This window comes from Lissotriton vulgaris, chromosome 1_1 (assembly GCF_964263255.1).
Source record: "Lissotriton vulgaris chromosome 1_1, aLisVul1.2, whole genome shotgun sequence".
Lineage (NCBI taxonomy): Eukaryota > Metazoa > Chordata > Amphibia > Caudata > Salamandridae > Lissotriton > Lissotriton vulgaris.
This window is the reverse complement of record NC_141685.1, coordinates 604,723,316-604,739,054: the sequence shown is the minus strand read 5'-3', so window position 1 is coordinate 604,739,054 and position 15,739 is coordinate 604,723,316. Positions and strand designations below refer to the sequence as shown.

The 15,739-nt window shown below is 42.7% G+C and overlaps 1 protein-coding gene across 3 annotated transcripts in view; it reads left to right on the top strand.

Annotated features, from left to right (window-relative positions):
- Nucleotides 1-11,403, top strand: part of LOC147747554 (ferric reductase 1-like) — a 335,069-nt gene extending 323,666 nt beyond the window's left edge. For 2 of the 3 annotated variants that reach the window (XM_086954120.1, XM_086954121.1), the window contains one exon: nt 9,746-10,219. In XM_086954120.1, the coding sequence (XP_086810246.1) occupies nt 9,746-9,835 (90 nt within the window). In that variant the 3' untranslated portion in view covers nt 9,836-10,219. Of the gene's footprint in view, nt 1-9,745 lie in introns of all 3 variants that reach the window. The other variant, XM_086954117.1, reaches the window with a different exon arrangement.
- The last annotated feature ends 4,336 nt before the right edge of the window (nt 11,404-15,739 follow it).

Here is a 15,739-nt window from a genome sequence, read left to right as displayed (position 1 = left end):
AACAAACATGTGGTAGAAATGCTTAGGTGTACATATCTCAGTAACATTGTTTTTCGTTTGTTGATGTATACCCTAAGCAAGTACAGCAAAAAGTTGTACCAAACTGTGAACTGTGCTATGCCTCCTTTTAGCAAATGTTGCCCCCTAAGTTGCAGTATGTGAGTAACACACTTGTTTATGTAAGTTGAGGTGTATTGCTTTTAGTTTTTTCCTGACTTTAATAATTGTCATATGTTGCACTTAAGAAGTGCATCTAACATACCATGGTATTCTATAATAAGCACTATGCCACAAAAAGGCAACTGGCCTTTTCCATCTATATCTGCAGGATGTAGAACAATATCTCCATATTCATCAGGACTGCCCCATGCTGCTTTAATCTTTGAAAGAGATGAAAATACACCTCTTCAAAATATACAACTTCACAATGCCTTCTACTTTTCCTATCACTCATTGACTTTATGGTGCACTTTGCCCATTTTGAGTGCTCGTCTGCCTTTTGGCTTGCTTCATGTTATAGAAATGGCACTTACATACATGCGTACATACAAAATGTCAATACACATTTGTAAGTCATGTCTGATTAGTAACTCAATTTTGACATCAAACATTAGATTACAAAAAAGCACAACAAACTACTTCCTCAGTGAAATTAGTGATGCAGTGGTAGATAATATTGAGAATTTAATTGTCACTACTTGTAAAACAATGTTCCTTGTAGTGTATAGTAGAATACATATGACAGCCTGAGTGGGATTTACTTATTGGCATAATGTCAACAATGAATGCATTTTAAGGGTATTGTGATGTCACTAGTAATTATGAGTGATGCCAGCAATCATGTGATTTTTTTTTTAAATTCAATACAATTGTGATGTAATGTTATAGCTTTTAAGATTCATTTGCAGCAGAGTGCTGAGTTCTTCACCCCTACTGTGGAGTCTCCGTTGTCATAAACTTACTATTAAGTCGTAGTTTGTGAATATCAAACAAAACGTACACTTACAAAAAAGTGTGAGTTTATCTTTGTGAATCAGGCCCTATGTGTTTTGCATTGTAACCTTGAAAACACTTTAACTATGCTCTTTTGCAATTGATGTATGTTGTTATGTATGCACTTTGTTGATGTCAATAGCACCAGTCTCAGTCAGTGTGTGTGTGTGTGTGAGCGAGTGCCTCGTATTATCTTTGTGGGCCATTGTGCTCTTGACATAAGTCTATGAGCAACTTTCAATGTGTTTATGTACCATTCTAAGTAAATGTTGTGTGCCACGAGGTAAGTAGTTAGGCACAGTAGTGGTCGAATTGACAGAGTACTAAATGTGTGATCATAGTGTGAGTGTGGGTGGGAAAATTAGGAGGGATGGTTGTCAGTAACTAGGACAATTAGAGAGGAGAAACAATAATGTGTTTTGTCAATGTTGGTGATTAGTATCCCTACCACCAGTGGCCACTGCACTTGGTATCAATTGAGGAACAGGAAGATTTCCACAAAAAACATGATATTTAGCCTTACATGCACCTAGTTCCCTTGATATTGACCCAGTGATGCACCTCATCAGGAGGACATGGTCTTTTTGTTGTTCCCTGTCCCCAGTCTCTCTGGTGCTAGAGGACAATAGACATGTATGAAGAACAAATCCCATTTGCATTGGTGTCTGTGACCAAATCATTTTCTCGGGCTTCCTGACACTAGTCATAAACTTTAGGCATGCACAGCGAGAAGTGGGTATATGGAGTGGATTTTTACAGAGTTGTGAACCCATTTCCTCAGCACCAAAGCTTCATGGGAAAGATCTTTTGCTTGTCATTTGGCTGCAAGTGTAAAGTAGGGCCTTTGTTCATGTCTCAGTGCTCTGGAGAGCTTGCAGGGCAAAACAGAAAGGCATATCCTGGGGGTTGGACATGCTCTAGCCTGCTCCATCTGTCTTCAGAGCCACAGGGCGCCAGGCACTGGCTTTGGCCATGCTTAGCAGCTCTGGTTAATATTGTAGCAGTGCTGTTACCCCAGTCTTATTTTCATGAGAGACCTTGAGCATATCCTGCAACTATGCCCAGAATCTATGGATACAGCCATGTCCTGCACCTAAATCATACACAACCCACTCCTGCAGTGAACTGCCTTTTGCTATGTACAGCAGGGTTGGCAGCACTGCTTAGCCTGTGGCCATTCACTATTCCTAAACTCCCAAGTTACCATCTCAATCTGTGTATGCTCTTCAGTCTAGCATTACAACAACCTCCCACACATCCAACTCTCGCTTCACGCAGCCTTCAACATGCGGAGTTAGTATTGGCCAAAGCCATACACTCAACCTTATAACCACCTTTGCTGTGCACCAAAAATGCATGCCTTTGCCCATTTAAAACAGGCTCAGGTACAAACCTTGCGCCCACACCCAGACCACTGAAACCAGCTGCATATACTTTGATGAGTGCACACCATGGGTCTTATTATGACTTTGGCAGTCTCAGAGCTGGGCCCCCATGCCGCCGCCCCACTCTGAGACTTGCAAAGCCATAAGAAAACACCCGCCAGAGTACGACTTTTTAAAGGTTCAGATGGGCAGTTCTCTGGTAGCCCCACGATGGTGCCTTTGAAAAAGGCCTGCAATGGGAGCATCAAAGACAGTTCCTGCAGGGCATGGACTGTCAAGTCCATGCCCTGCCGGAACTGGGGGTGCATGTAGTCAGGGGAGCACAACATATGACCCCCACATGCACCCTATGGTGCAGAGGCTCACTTTGTTTCCTCACTTTTCATGGCGGTCGCACCTCCATGAAAAGTGTGGCGGTGAGGGAACTCGTACTATGCTTGGCAGACCGCAGCAAACATAATGCGCCCTCAAGACCGCTAAAAAACTTGCAGCAATGTCAATGCGGTTCAACCGCCCAAGTTGTAATGGGGTGGTCCGACCGCCAGTACGGTGGTGCAATAGTAAGTTCCCATGCTCTAGACACAGGGCATAGCATGCAGCCAATATCCTATCCGGCCTCAATGCCATTGGACCAGCTTCAAAAGCCATTAGGTTTTAGAGCAGGTAATGGCCTGGAAAACAGGAACTACACCAGCCCCTGTGTCACGGAACCGTCTGTGCAAGGACGTTTACCATGCCCCGCAAGCACTCCTCTGCATAGTAGCAATATTTTTGCTATGTACTTTTTTCAGGATTTGGTAAAAAGTCTGTATAGAATTACAAGTCTGTGCATCAATACACCTGAAATTGTAACTGTGCATCTCAGGAAATGAATGGGGCATACTGTTTAGTTCTGTAGGGTAAAATCTGCCCCTCTGGCACCCCAGCCCATTCTATTCCTGCTTGGGGTTGGTGGATGGTCTCCGACCCCCTTAAACCCTATCAAATGTTTATAAATGTAGGGTTCTGTAAATGGTATTCTGAAATTGCCCACTAATAGAATTTTTTTTTTTTTTTTAGCAACTTGAGTTTCCCAGATCCTTGAAACCTAAGGGGATATGCCAGCCCTTAATGTAAAACAATGCTCCCTCTTACATCAAATTTGTTTCATTTTCAAAAGTATTTTCCATGGAGGTGAAACGTTGTTTTCTGAGCTCACCTGCTTATCATTGGTCCTCAGATAGATCTTTTAAACTTGACTGAGAGGTGATGGGAGTTAGACTTTGCATTCAATCAAATTGCAATTAACAGATACAACATATTTGGATACACAACGAATCGGTAGCCTAGTTCAAAAAACCTTATTACAAATTAATAATCAAGGTAAGAGACACTACTCCTAAAACCATGCTGTAAAGGTACAGAAAAACAACTGGAGGTCCAAGCCTCCTGAAGAAAATCAGGTGGACTAGTATTAAATACACAAGCAGTTCTGATTGCGATACAGAAAAGCAGCATCAATATGTGGTGCTCTTTAAATACTCTAAAACTCTCTTGCCTGTACATTAATAATCTAGCATTTGAAAGTCCAGAGGATGGTTAGGAAACAAAGGGGCATATTATCAAGGGGGTTTATCTCAGCTTTTTTGGCTTTAAAAGCCAAGAAAGTGGAGATAAAATGATCTCCCTATTACCTAGCTGTCGCTAACACCAGTTAGCGACAGCTAGTTGGAGATAGCGACCATCTTGGGCCCCGCTTTGCATGTCAGTGAAATTTATCACTAATGACATGCAAAGTGGGCGTGCCAAGATGTTAGCGACTGGAAACAATCGCTAACATCGCTATCTCCTATTACCAACTTTTGGAGATATTCGCGCTAAGCGCGAATATCTCCAAAAGCTAACACCTGCCCTGAGCAGTTTTTAGCCATGTTATCCAATGGGAGGTGGATAACATGGCATAGAGCATTAGCTCAGTAATGCATGAATATTGCTGACTTTTCAGCGATATTCATGCATTTCGGCCGATTTTTATCGCTTAGGAGATAAACCTTGATAATTGCAAGGTTCCTAAGTGATAAAAATCGCCGCAGCACGGCTATAAAAATATTGCTGCTAAGCCAACATAGCGATAATTATCGCTAGTTGTTTGTAATATGGCTCAAAGTACTCACAAATCAGGGAATTTCCATGAAGGAAGTCAGGACAGAACAAAAGGAAATCAAGCAAGCAAGAAAGTGTTAGCATCTCAGAAGCTGGGTCAAGAGTCTTCTATGGGTGAGGAATAAGTATTAGTCTAAGCCATACTTAGGAATGAATCAAAAGAAAGCATTGAAGTCCAAATCTCTCAAACGCCATTCAAGTGATGGGGAATCAAGGAAAGGTGTCTGCAAGGAATCGACCAGAAAGGCCTGCATAGAGTCTGCAGAAGGGGTTCAGCAAGGCAGTCCGGCAGAAGTCAGGAAGGAATCTCCAATGGGGTTCTGCACGAAATCAGGAAATAAGTCATCTACCTCTCTGGGTGAGTGAGCACTGTATTATAACATGCAAAGTCCATAGGTAAGCCCCCCTTGATCACACCATCAGGGGGCCATTTTCGTCATCAAGTTCCCAGGTTGCAGTCTGATTGTCCCACATGGGAACAGCATTTCTTTCTCAGACACTGTGGATTGAAACATTTGCTCAATAGTCCTTTCAGTTGACGCTCTTTCTCCATCTACCTTGGTCAAGGTGTTCGTCGCAGGCTATTTTCCCTATCTCTAGTCCAGTAATGTAGTTATCCTAAACCAATAATGAATGTGAATACCTGCAAGAAATGTCTTGCTAGCAGAAAATGGAAACCATTATTGTGTAAAATGCAACATGGTGAAATACAGGCCTAAACTATTAAGACAAGTTAAACATAAATCCAATGGTGCCATTCAATATCCCTGTGCACATTTGAGCATAAATGGATACAAGTTTCTAGTACATGTTATTGAAATCATACTGTGTGTGGCATACAGTAAATCTTTACAATAAACCAAGTGTAAGTATGACTAAGAAATACATTTAAATGTATATACATATAACATCAGTGCACACATTACATAAACTTTTTTGTTTCTGGTAAGATCACATTATACATATAATCAGATGATTTTAATCACAGTTTAAAGTCATAGTGTGTTAATCATATGTTATAGCACTCATTTACAAAAGTCGAGTTTCTTCTTCAGAATTAGTACAATATGTAATAAATGATGAGATTTTATATTCCTAACATTTTCTTCAAACATCTTAATTAGCATGGTTAAGAACGCTTGTAGATTCTCCAATTCTACAATAAAGACATCTTTAATAGTAATGCAACTTGGCGCTACACCAGAGGTTTCAAGGATCCAGAACCATGAATGATCTGCAAATTAATGGTCCAGATTCCAGGAACATTAAACTTTCAAAGCCTTAGCAATACCTGTTTGTAATACTTAGCTCTCAGAACCTGGTGACCATGGCCCACATGCATCAATGTAGGATTTTGCATTTCTTAAATAGCGAAAATTAAGGAATCGCTATTTAGGAAATGCAAAATGCTATGCATCATTTTTTTCGGTATTTCTTTGTGATTCGGTAAAAATCGCATTTTTTACCGAATCCCAAAGAAATACCGAATTCTTAAGTTAATTTTCGCAATTTCCATTGATTCCTATGGGCCAAAAGGCCCATAGGAGTCAATGCAAATTGCGAGTGGCACTTAGAAAATTTCATGGGTGCAGGGGGGGGTCCAAAGGACCCCCCCATGCACCCCTGAAATGTATTTTTCGCATCATGTTGCACACACACATGTCCTAAGGACATGTGTGTCCGTAACATGAATGTTGAAAAAAAAACATTTTAAGCATTTTTAACACTTTTTCCAAATTTACCGAGTGGTTCAACCACTCGGTAAATTTGGAACCCTAAGTGCGAATTTTCACTTGTCAAAGTGATGATGCATTGCTTTTAAGAAGTCGCACATCTGCGACTTCTTAAAAGCACCCGCAATTTTAGAACTCGCAACAATGTTGCAAATTCTAAAATTGCTTCATGCATCCCAAAAAGCACTTTTGCATTCGCAAACGGCCGATTTTAAGGAATCGCACCGTTTGCGAATGAAAAAGTGCTTGATGCATGTGGGCCCATATTTACTTCATACCCAACAAAGACACTGCTCTGAGTTAATTTCTAGTTTTATGCCAATTTTGATATGATTATGTTCAGCCGTTTTTAATATAATGCAGAGCAAAGTTTCCTAAGAGAAATATAAAGAAAAACAATTTCTGACCACCTTTCAATCCGATTGCCCAGATGCTTCTCCATGAACTTAACATGGAATAAACGTAGACACTTAGGGGGCCATTAGGATGACGGGCGGACAAAGTCCGCCCGCCATCCTATTGGATAACGGGACTGCCCGCCATAAGGGCGGGGGTCCAGTTGGGGTATTAGGATGCGCCTGCCACTGTGCTGGGCGCATTCTGCATTTTTAACATTGTGGCGGACGGTGCTCTCAGCACCGCCCTCCACAGTGCTAAAAATGCATGTTGTGCATGTGCATGCACAACGTGGCAGGCACCGGGCGGTGTTGGCCATGTTGTGCATGCACATGTAGGGAGTACCAAAGGTACTCCTCATGTGCCTCCCCCACCCGCCATCATCCTGGGGTCCCGCATCGGGCTCCCAAACTGAAAGACCGCATGCCTGTCAGTGGCGGCAACGCCGCTAAGTAAAAGGCACCCTCCCGCCTGAGTCCTAATGTGGATGGCGGTGTCTAACACCATATAAAGCCTTTTCTGCCCCAGTCGCAAGGCGACTGGGCGGAAAAGCTGCGGACGGTGTTTCCGTCTGGCGCGGTCCCCCTGCCATAGTAATATGGCGGGGGGGGAAATGGGTGGTGGGCGGGCGGTGGCGATCCGCCCGACATCCTAATGGGTCCCTTTGCCTAATTACGAGTCTGACTGACCTTGGGCAACCAGACTCATGGTGGGGTGGTGGTGACGGTCTTACTGCTGCCACATTACAACCCTAGTAGTCCTGCTACCCTCAGACTGCAAACTCTGCCAGGGAACCGCTATTCCCTGGCGAATTGTGCGGTGGTCCAGAGGCATCCATATGCTTGGCGGGACTGCTGTAGTCCCGCCAAGAATATTATGAGTTTCCTCTCTGACAGGGTTTTAATGGCAGTTCGTCCTCCATGAAAACCCTGGCAGAGAGGAAACCTTTTGCCTTACGCCCTGTGGATGCACACAGTGGGGCCTAACCTGCGTCCCCATGTGCATGCACAGACGTTCCAGCACGGCATTGATTTCTCAGTTGATGCCATGCTGGAAATGTATTTGACATTCCCATTGCAGTGCCGCTGTCAGAACGCCACAGAAATCGACCACCAATGACAAAAAAAGTAATTATATAGCGAGCGGTTTTCACTCGCAATTGGCCCCTAAGCCATTTGATTGAAAATGTATGCGTGAATGTATCTTGCGAGGTAGGCTATGCTATAGAACATGGGTACTCACATATTTTCTCTCGGGGGCCAAATTTACAGTATGGTTTGTGTCCGAGGGCCGCACCGGTGGGGGCGGGGTCAGTAGGGGAAGGGGCGGGGCTAGAGAAAAAAAAACTGTGACCATGAGGTTGATCACAGGTCCCTGCAGCGGATGCCTTCGTCCACTGAGCCACCGGAACCGGCATACACACATCTCTCTCTCTCTCTCTCTCTCTCTCTCTCTCTCTCTCTCTCTCTCTCTCTCTCTCTCTCTCTCTCTCTCTCTCTCTCTCTCTCTCGCTCTCTTCTCCCTCTTTCTCCCTGTCTCCCTCTGTCTCCCTCACTCTGACAGTCTCACTCCCTCTCTCTCTCTGTCTCCCTCTCTCTCTCTGTCTCCCTCTCTCTCTCTGTTTCCCTCTCCCTCACTCTGTCTCCCTTTCTCTCCTTCCCTCTCCCTCACTCTGTCTCCATCTCTCTCCTTCCCTCTCCCTCGCTTTGTCTCCCTCTCTTTCCTTCCCTCTCCCTCGCTTTGTCTCCTTCTCTCAACTTCCCTCTCCCTCACTCTCTCTCGCTCTCTCTCCTTCCCCCTCCCTCACTCTGTCTCCCTCACTCTGTCTCCTTCTGTCTTCCTCACTCTGTCTCCCTCACTCTCCTTCCCTCTTCCTCACTCTGTCTCCCTCTCTCTCCTTCCCTCTCCCTCACTCTGTCTCCCTCGCTCTCCTTCCCTCTCACTCGATCTGTCTCATGCTCTCTCCCTACCTCTCCCTCACTCTGTCTCCCTCTCTCTCATTCCCTCTCCCTCACTCTATCTCCCTCACTTTGTCTCCCTCACTCTGTCTTCCTCACTCTCCTTCCCTCTCCCTCACTCTGTCTCCCTCTCTCTTTCCCTCTCCCTCACTCTTTCTCCCTCTCTCTCCTTCCCTCTCCCTCACTGCCTCCCTCTCTCTCCTTCCCACTCCCTCACTCTGTCTCCTTCTCTCTCCTTCCCTCTCCCTCACTGCCTCCCTCTCTCTCCTTCCCACTCCCTCACTCTGTCGCCCTCTCTCTCCTTCCCTCTCCCTCATTCTGCCTCCCTCTCTCTCCTTCCCTCTCCCTCACTCTGTCTCCCTTACTCTGTCACTCTCCCTCTGTCTCCCTCCCTCTGTCTGTCTTTCTCTGTCTCCCTCTCCCTTCCGCTGTCTCCTCTGACTCCCTTCCTCTGTCTCCCCTGATTCCCTCCCTCGGGGTGAGATCTACCTTTGGGCTGAATTTTCCCTGGGTTGGGGCCATGGTTCATTTGCACCTGTTTGGGTCAGTGGGCACAAAGCAACAAAAAGATGGACTGGAATGTGAGGCAGACCGAATCCCTCTCCCTCCCTTTCCCTCCCTCCCTCTGTCACCCTCCCTTTCCCTCCCTCCCCCTCTATCTCCCTCCCTCTACCTCCCTCTGTCACCCTCTGTCATCTCACCCTGCCTGTGTGTCAGCCCGGGCTGAGACAGCTACCAGGCGCACACACACACACACACACAGCCACACCCGAGCACTTCACATGTCTTTAAAAGACCCTTCGCATGCTAATGAGGCAGGGTTGTATTTCACCTCTTAGCGCCCCTGCAGCTCCACTCTGACTGGGGCTGGAATCGCCCGGCCCCCACAGAGCAGCAGAGTCTCTGAGTCGCAGTGCTGCAACTGGCAGTGTTTTCAGACAGTCTTTAAAGAAAAAAAAAACACGGGTACAATGTCTGCAAGGTCCGCAGGCCGCCAAGGAAGGCTTGCAGGGCCGCTGGCGGCCCGCGGGCCGTACTATGAGTACCCATGCTATAGAAGATACCAGAGTTGTGATGGGCAATCAGACATTTGAAAAAGTATATGCACTCTAAGAATATGTTGTTCTTTCTTCCACAGGTAAAAAATGAGGGACTTTTTGTTGTCACCTACATAATTGTGAACCTGGCCTTCTTACTTGCTCTTCTCGTGGGAATCGGACAGTCGTGAAAATTAACTTCTGCAGAGAATAACGGAGTATATGACTGAGAGAAAATGCTTTCCTTTAACACATTTCTTGACATTTCAAAAAAGCTTTGTCATTTTCCTACTTATTATTTTTAGTAGTGAACTAATCGCACAAATGTATTACTGTCAATAGTTCGGAGAAATAATTACCAATCAAATTGTGGTTCACCCTTGTCTTTCAGTATACTGCCTCCCTCTGATTGTGAAGATTCTCTAAAGAATCTCTTAGTTTATTATCAGAATGTTGTGTGGCTATTGATGTTTGTAATTTACTCCAACAATATATAACATTTATATTGGATGTGCCATACTATCAGCTTCTCCCCGCCACTCTTAAAAAATAAATACTTTCTGTTGGTTTTTCTACTTATTTATTTTTAGTATACTGAATATTAAATGTTCAAGACGTAATATTTCCATAATAGATAAACGGGGTCATTTTAATGTTGGCTGATGCTGGAAATCAACCAACGTGTGCTGGATGTCATGTTCACTAACCTCGCAGTGTCCCGCTTCTTTGGAAGCATGTCCACTTTCATCAGTGACAATCGCGTAAGACAAGCCGTGCCTTATTTAAGGTCAAGTGACTATCACTTTATTTCCTTCAACCCGGTCACCAAGGGGTGTTGTCCTGGGCAAGGAAAACACTCCCTGCGTGTCAGGGCCATAATATTTTTGTTGCTCAGAAACAAACTTCTACTTTGTGACTTTGCTAAAATAAAAAATAAAAACTGGAAGGAATACTGAGCGGGGACAAAAAACATGGCACCTGCTCAAAATTATTTTCTATTTACACATTTGTCTTCTCAATGGGCGCTCCTCCACTGAGATGCCAAAGGCCAGATTTTCAAACACACCGGTGAACCAGTGGGCTGCCCACCAAATTTTAAATGAACCCCAAAGCCCATAAAATGTGCAAGCTGTTCCAAGCTGTTCCAATGAAATCCTTTGGAGGATTCAACTGATGCAAAAACCATTCTCGCAAAGGAACTGCATAGGTGTTGCTGTAGTGTGGGCCTAAAAAAAACAAGTTTAAAACTTACAATACATTTATATCTGTATAGTGCAATGGAATGGAAGAAAACCATGCAGTCAAATCTCCCTTACATTGACCTTATCAAGACAGTAAAATCTGTATTCTGCATATTTAATGGTGATTGCACATATATATAGTGTTGCTGCACTAGCATTCGAATTTTTATATATATATATATATATATATATATATATATATATATATATATATATATATATATATATATATATATATATATATATATATATATATATATATATATATATATATATATATGTCGAGTCATGCAGGATCGGGTGAGTTGATTACAAACTTTTAATCTCAGTAAAAATCAGAAAATATTGTACATTCTGATTGCTTCCTAAAAAAACAACAACAAAAAAACAATGCACTAAGACTGGAAATAGAAATACCATGATTAAAAAGTCCATCACATGTTTTAAATGTACTCCAATAACTTATTGGCTAACACAAAAAAAGATGAAACTTGTGAACGTAATGGCACTGACTGAAAGCAACTCTCAAAAAAGTTATAGTTCCCCCCCCCCATTTTTTATAGAATCAAATAAAACCAATTGGGGAAATCTGCAGTTTTATTGAACATTACCTATAATGGAGCACACCAGTTTCATTCACGTTTGTTTTCCTTTTACTGTTCTGCTTACCATGATGCCTTTATTTAGATTTGATGTAAATTGTTAAAAAACAGTAAACAATTGGACTTTAAAGTTCTGTTAAATATCTTAATGATGAAAGCAAGTCTGTAATGGTTTTTTTAAAGTTCTTCCGCACATGCTTACGCAGTGTCATATAATCACAAGCTGATGACTGAAAAACATTTTGCTTCATATGACTTTTGAAGGCATTCTTCAATAAACTAGTATTCCAAAATGTTGCCATGGTTTTTTTTCTAATGTATCTAGCCTGCATATCAACAGGTTTACCCCATTGATTTTTTGCAGATCGTTTTCAATTACAAATGTAATAGGTTGCTCATGTATTATAGTTTTTCAGCTCACTGTAGGTTGACCAAATTCCATTCTAATGGCTTCCTAAGCAGTTGTCTTCTATATAGAAATGTGGGCATTATTTTCAAAACACTGGTATCAAAATACTGGTAGAGCACCGCAACCAGTAGTTATACAAACAGTGTGGAATTTTGCAAACCAACCTATGTATATTAGGTTGGTATGCAAAATTCCCATTCGGCAATGAATGCAATCCGACCTAAATAATGAATGTTAATAAGGGAGGCCACATATTGAGAGTTTCTCCAATTGCATGCCAGCAAAAGGATTGTGGCCTAATAGAGTTAGCACACCATCATTTCTATTATCGCATTTGAATAAAGTGAAAACAATCAAAGGAACTGTGTGTAAAAAGAAGTTTACTTAAAAAATCTTTTAGAATTGGCAGTGTCTTCTCCCCTTCAACACAGCCTTTTTATTCACAAAGGAGACCCCAGCCCAGAATTCTGTACATTTTCAAAGGTTTGCGGCTGGATTATAGTTACAAAACATAAATATATCTCATGCCAATTCACAATTTTTCCAAATTGCAAACCCGTAATTATTTGCACTCCCAATGGTATTAGTACATCCTAAAAACCTATTTAGTAATCACAACCTCATCCCAGCGTTTTCTGCCACAAAATAGGTGGATGTATCAGGCCCTATGTTTTGCAGGTTGTTTCAGTAAATATTGTATAATTGGTGTGGACTAACATCTTACCATGCAAGATGACAAGATACTTCAGTGTAATATTGCATAATATGGCTACTCACTACTGGATTTGTCCATGCTGCATGCTTGTGAACTGACCAATATAACTTAGATAAAAGATTAATACCTAAATACTGGTAGAACATAACCATTCCTTTAAAAACATGTGAAATGTAATTTTTTTCATCGGTGAAAATCAGAAAACAAATTGAGTTACAATGTAGACAAGGAACAATGTTGACTACTTAATCTCAAGCTTGGTCAATAATTTCTGCAAGCAAGTAGTCTAGCCTCAGTGTCCAAAGGTCAATAAGCATCATGATCTTGCTTGTTAAGATCCCTAAATTATCCACTTTGCCCAAATCAAACTTTCAGGAAACCTATTCTAGATCAGGACAGCATGACAACTTTACCCTTAGCAAATTACAGTTCATTAATTCAAAGCCTCAAATTTGTTGGCCTTCAGGAAGGGCCTGAAAACTTGGCTTTTTGCTTCCTAGATTTCTTCATTCTGCTGACCCTGTTCTCTTTTAATCTGTGTGTTGTGTTTGTCTTTTCAGGCTGTCAATAAAGCGCCGGGACACTCTTTTGAGTAGCCGAGCGCTATAAAAGACACAAATAACATAACATAACATAACAATCTTTTTAACAGAGGCAAATATACCACTTCTGCCTTCCTAGCTTTGGCCACACGTGTACTGGTGAAGAATCTCCAAATCAGAACCAGTCTGGTAAAATGGTATTAAAACGATGGGCTCAATACGATGTCGGTTGGAGTTGCCTCCAACCGACATCTCTGTGGCCTCAGAACTAACCGAACTCCAGTCAGTTGTCCCGACATCCCAAATTACAATGCGAACACACATGGCAGGGTCACAAGCTCCCATTCCCCATTGGGAGCTTGTGCAGTGGTCGGAAACAGGCCGCAGCACGAGCTCCTATAGAGAACTGGGAGTTTCCACTACTCTCGGCACCGTGTGGCAGGGATTAACAGGGGGGTGCCATAAGTGCCCCCAGTCCTCCAACCGGAGGACAGTGAACCCAATGTCGCGTTCCAACAGGCTTTTCATGCCGGAAAGCCCAACATGAAAAGCCTGTCAGAAACCCACATCATAATCCCCATGTCGGAAACACCGTCCATAGGAGATTATGTGTGGGCTCTGACTGGCCAACTGGCTCCTTGAGCCCGTTGGAAGCCAGTCGGTCTGACCAGGCAGTTTAAACTCAAATTGCCTACATTGTAATAAGGCGGTTTGACTTTAAACCTACAATGTCAGGTGATGAGCCTCCGATGAGCGGTTGGAGGCTTAGAGACTGCCATCATAATAGGTCTTCTGTCCATTCTCGCACATTTGTTGCCAAATGAAATATAAGAAGCTTTGCCTCAGCACATCATATGATGATCACTTGAGCAGACAGAACAAGGTCACTTTTTATAAATAAGCTGATGGACCTAGGCCTACGGGGAAAAACTGCCATTTTTACATGTACACAGGTTTTTCCCTAAACTTGCCTTCACTTTTGCACAATGACTTTTGCTACACATTTGCAAATGTGACAGTGTGGATCAGTTTCCAGGAAAGTATACTTGCTTAAAGAACCAACCACACAAGAATGCTATTATGATACATTGACTCATCATGTACAAGGTCTATACATACAATGTTCTACTGTGATTATTTGTTTCATACATATGGCGACATAGCTATCTATAACACATAAACAACAGCGGCCTGATCAAGATTGTGGCCCAAGGAAAGGATGCCTTTAAAAAAAAAAAACATCTGTTTCCTAGTTTTGGCAGAGTAACCCTTTTCATGTAATTTGTGGGGTCTCTACACACTGAAGCTTTGGCTCAGCAGCCTGCTGTATCTCTACAAGGGGTGTCCAGATGGTGACCACGACTCAGACCTACATTCTGTACCTTCAGGTAACGGGGGTACGATTACCCAGTATGGGGATTCCTAACAGAAAACATACATACACCATAGATGCTTAGGTTAGGTAACGTACCATAAGAGTATCCTAGATGTTCGTATCATTTTACATGCTTGCATATATACATTGTTTTAGCACGATGGTGGATTTCTTTCTACTGTTCACTGCATTTATACTCTTAAATATTTTCATTTGTGTCTGGCTAATAATCATTGCAGCACATATATTTTATACAAGAATCACACTGGTTCAATAAATATTGAAAATTCCCCACTGTGTATTCCTTATATATATCTCTGAGAGAAAGAGAGCACAAGTGACTGAGAAAAAGGGTTCTAGATCTGTTACCATGATTCCTGGGAGATCAGGGTTGTCTTGTTCAGTGGTTGCCAGATCCATTCGTCACCCGCCTACGGTTAGGGGGGCTTATGGTGACAGTGTGAGTTCTCTGGTCTATAGGACAACATATCCTGAGGAGGTGTAAGGAATAAGTGTGGTTATGCTGTTGACCCCAAACATGCAGTTCCTACCACAGAGTGAAAACTACACAACATGGGGCCCAACATTGGTTGGGTTTATATTTTTATGGGTCACCTGAGTAGTTCAAGGCTGCCTTATCAGCGACCCCTACTTACTTCCAACTGGAGACATCCATGGTGGTAGGGAATATCTTCCTCAGCAAAGTAGGTAAATCCTATGTATCGGCTGTAAATTGTTCAAGTTTGAACTCTTAAAGGATCTATTTCCCACTGTACTTCTCTCTCTGTAATTCATTTAATTATTTCTGGAGTTGGGGCATTAAACATTGCAGAGAACTGCAGACATTTGGGGCTAGATGTAGGTAATTCCTATTTACAGACTCTTAAATACCGAATTTTACCGAATCGGTATTTAAGAGTCTGTAAATGGGAAGGGGCAGATTTAGGTAATTCCGAATTTAGGAATACTGAATCTGTAAGATTCGGTATTTACCGATTCAGTAAATACCGATTCGGTATTGCCCATTGATTCCTATGGGCCTTGAAGCCCATAGGAATCAATGGGAAATACCGATTCAGTATTTACCGAATTGCTAAATACCGAATCCTGCAAGGGTGCAGGGGGTGTCACTTTGACACCCTCTAGCACCCCAAGTACAGGCTTGTGTGACATGTGGCACACATACATGCCCTAAGGGCATGTCTGTGTGT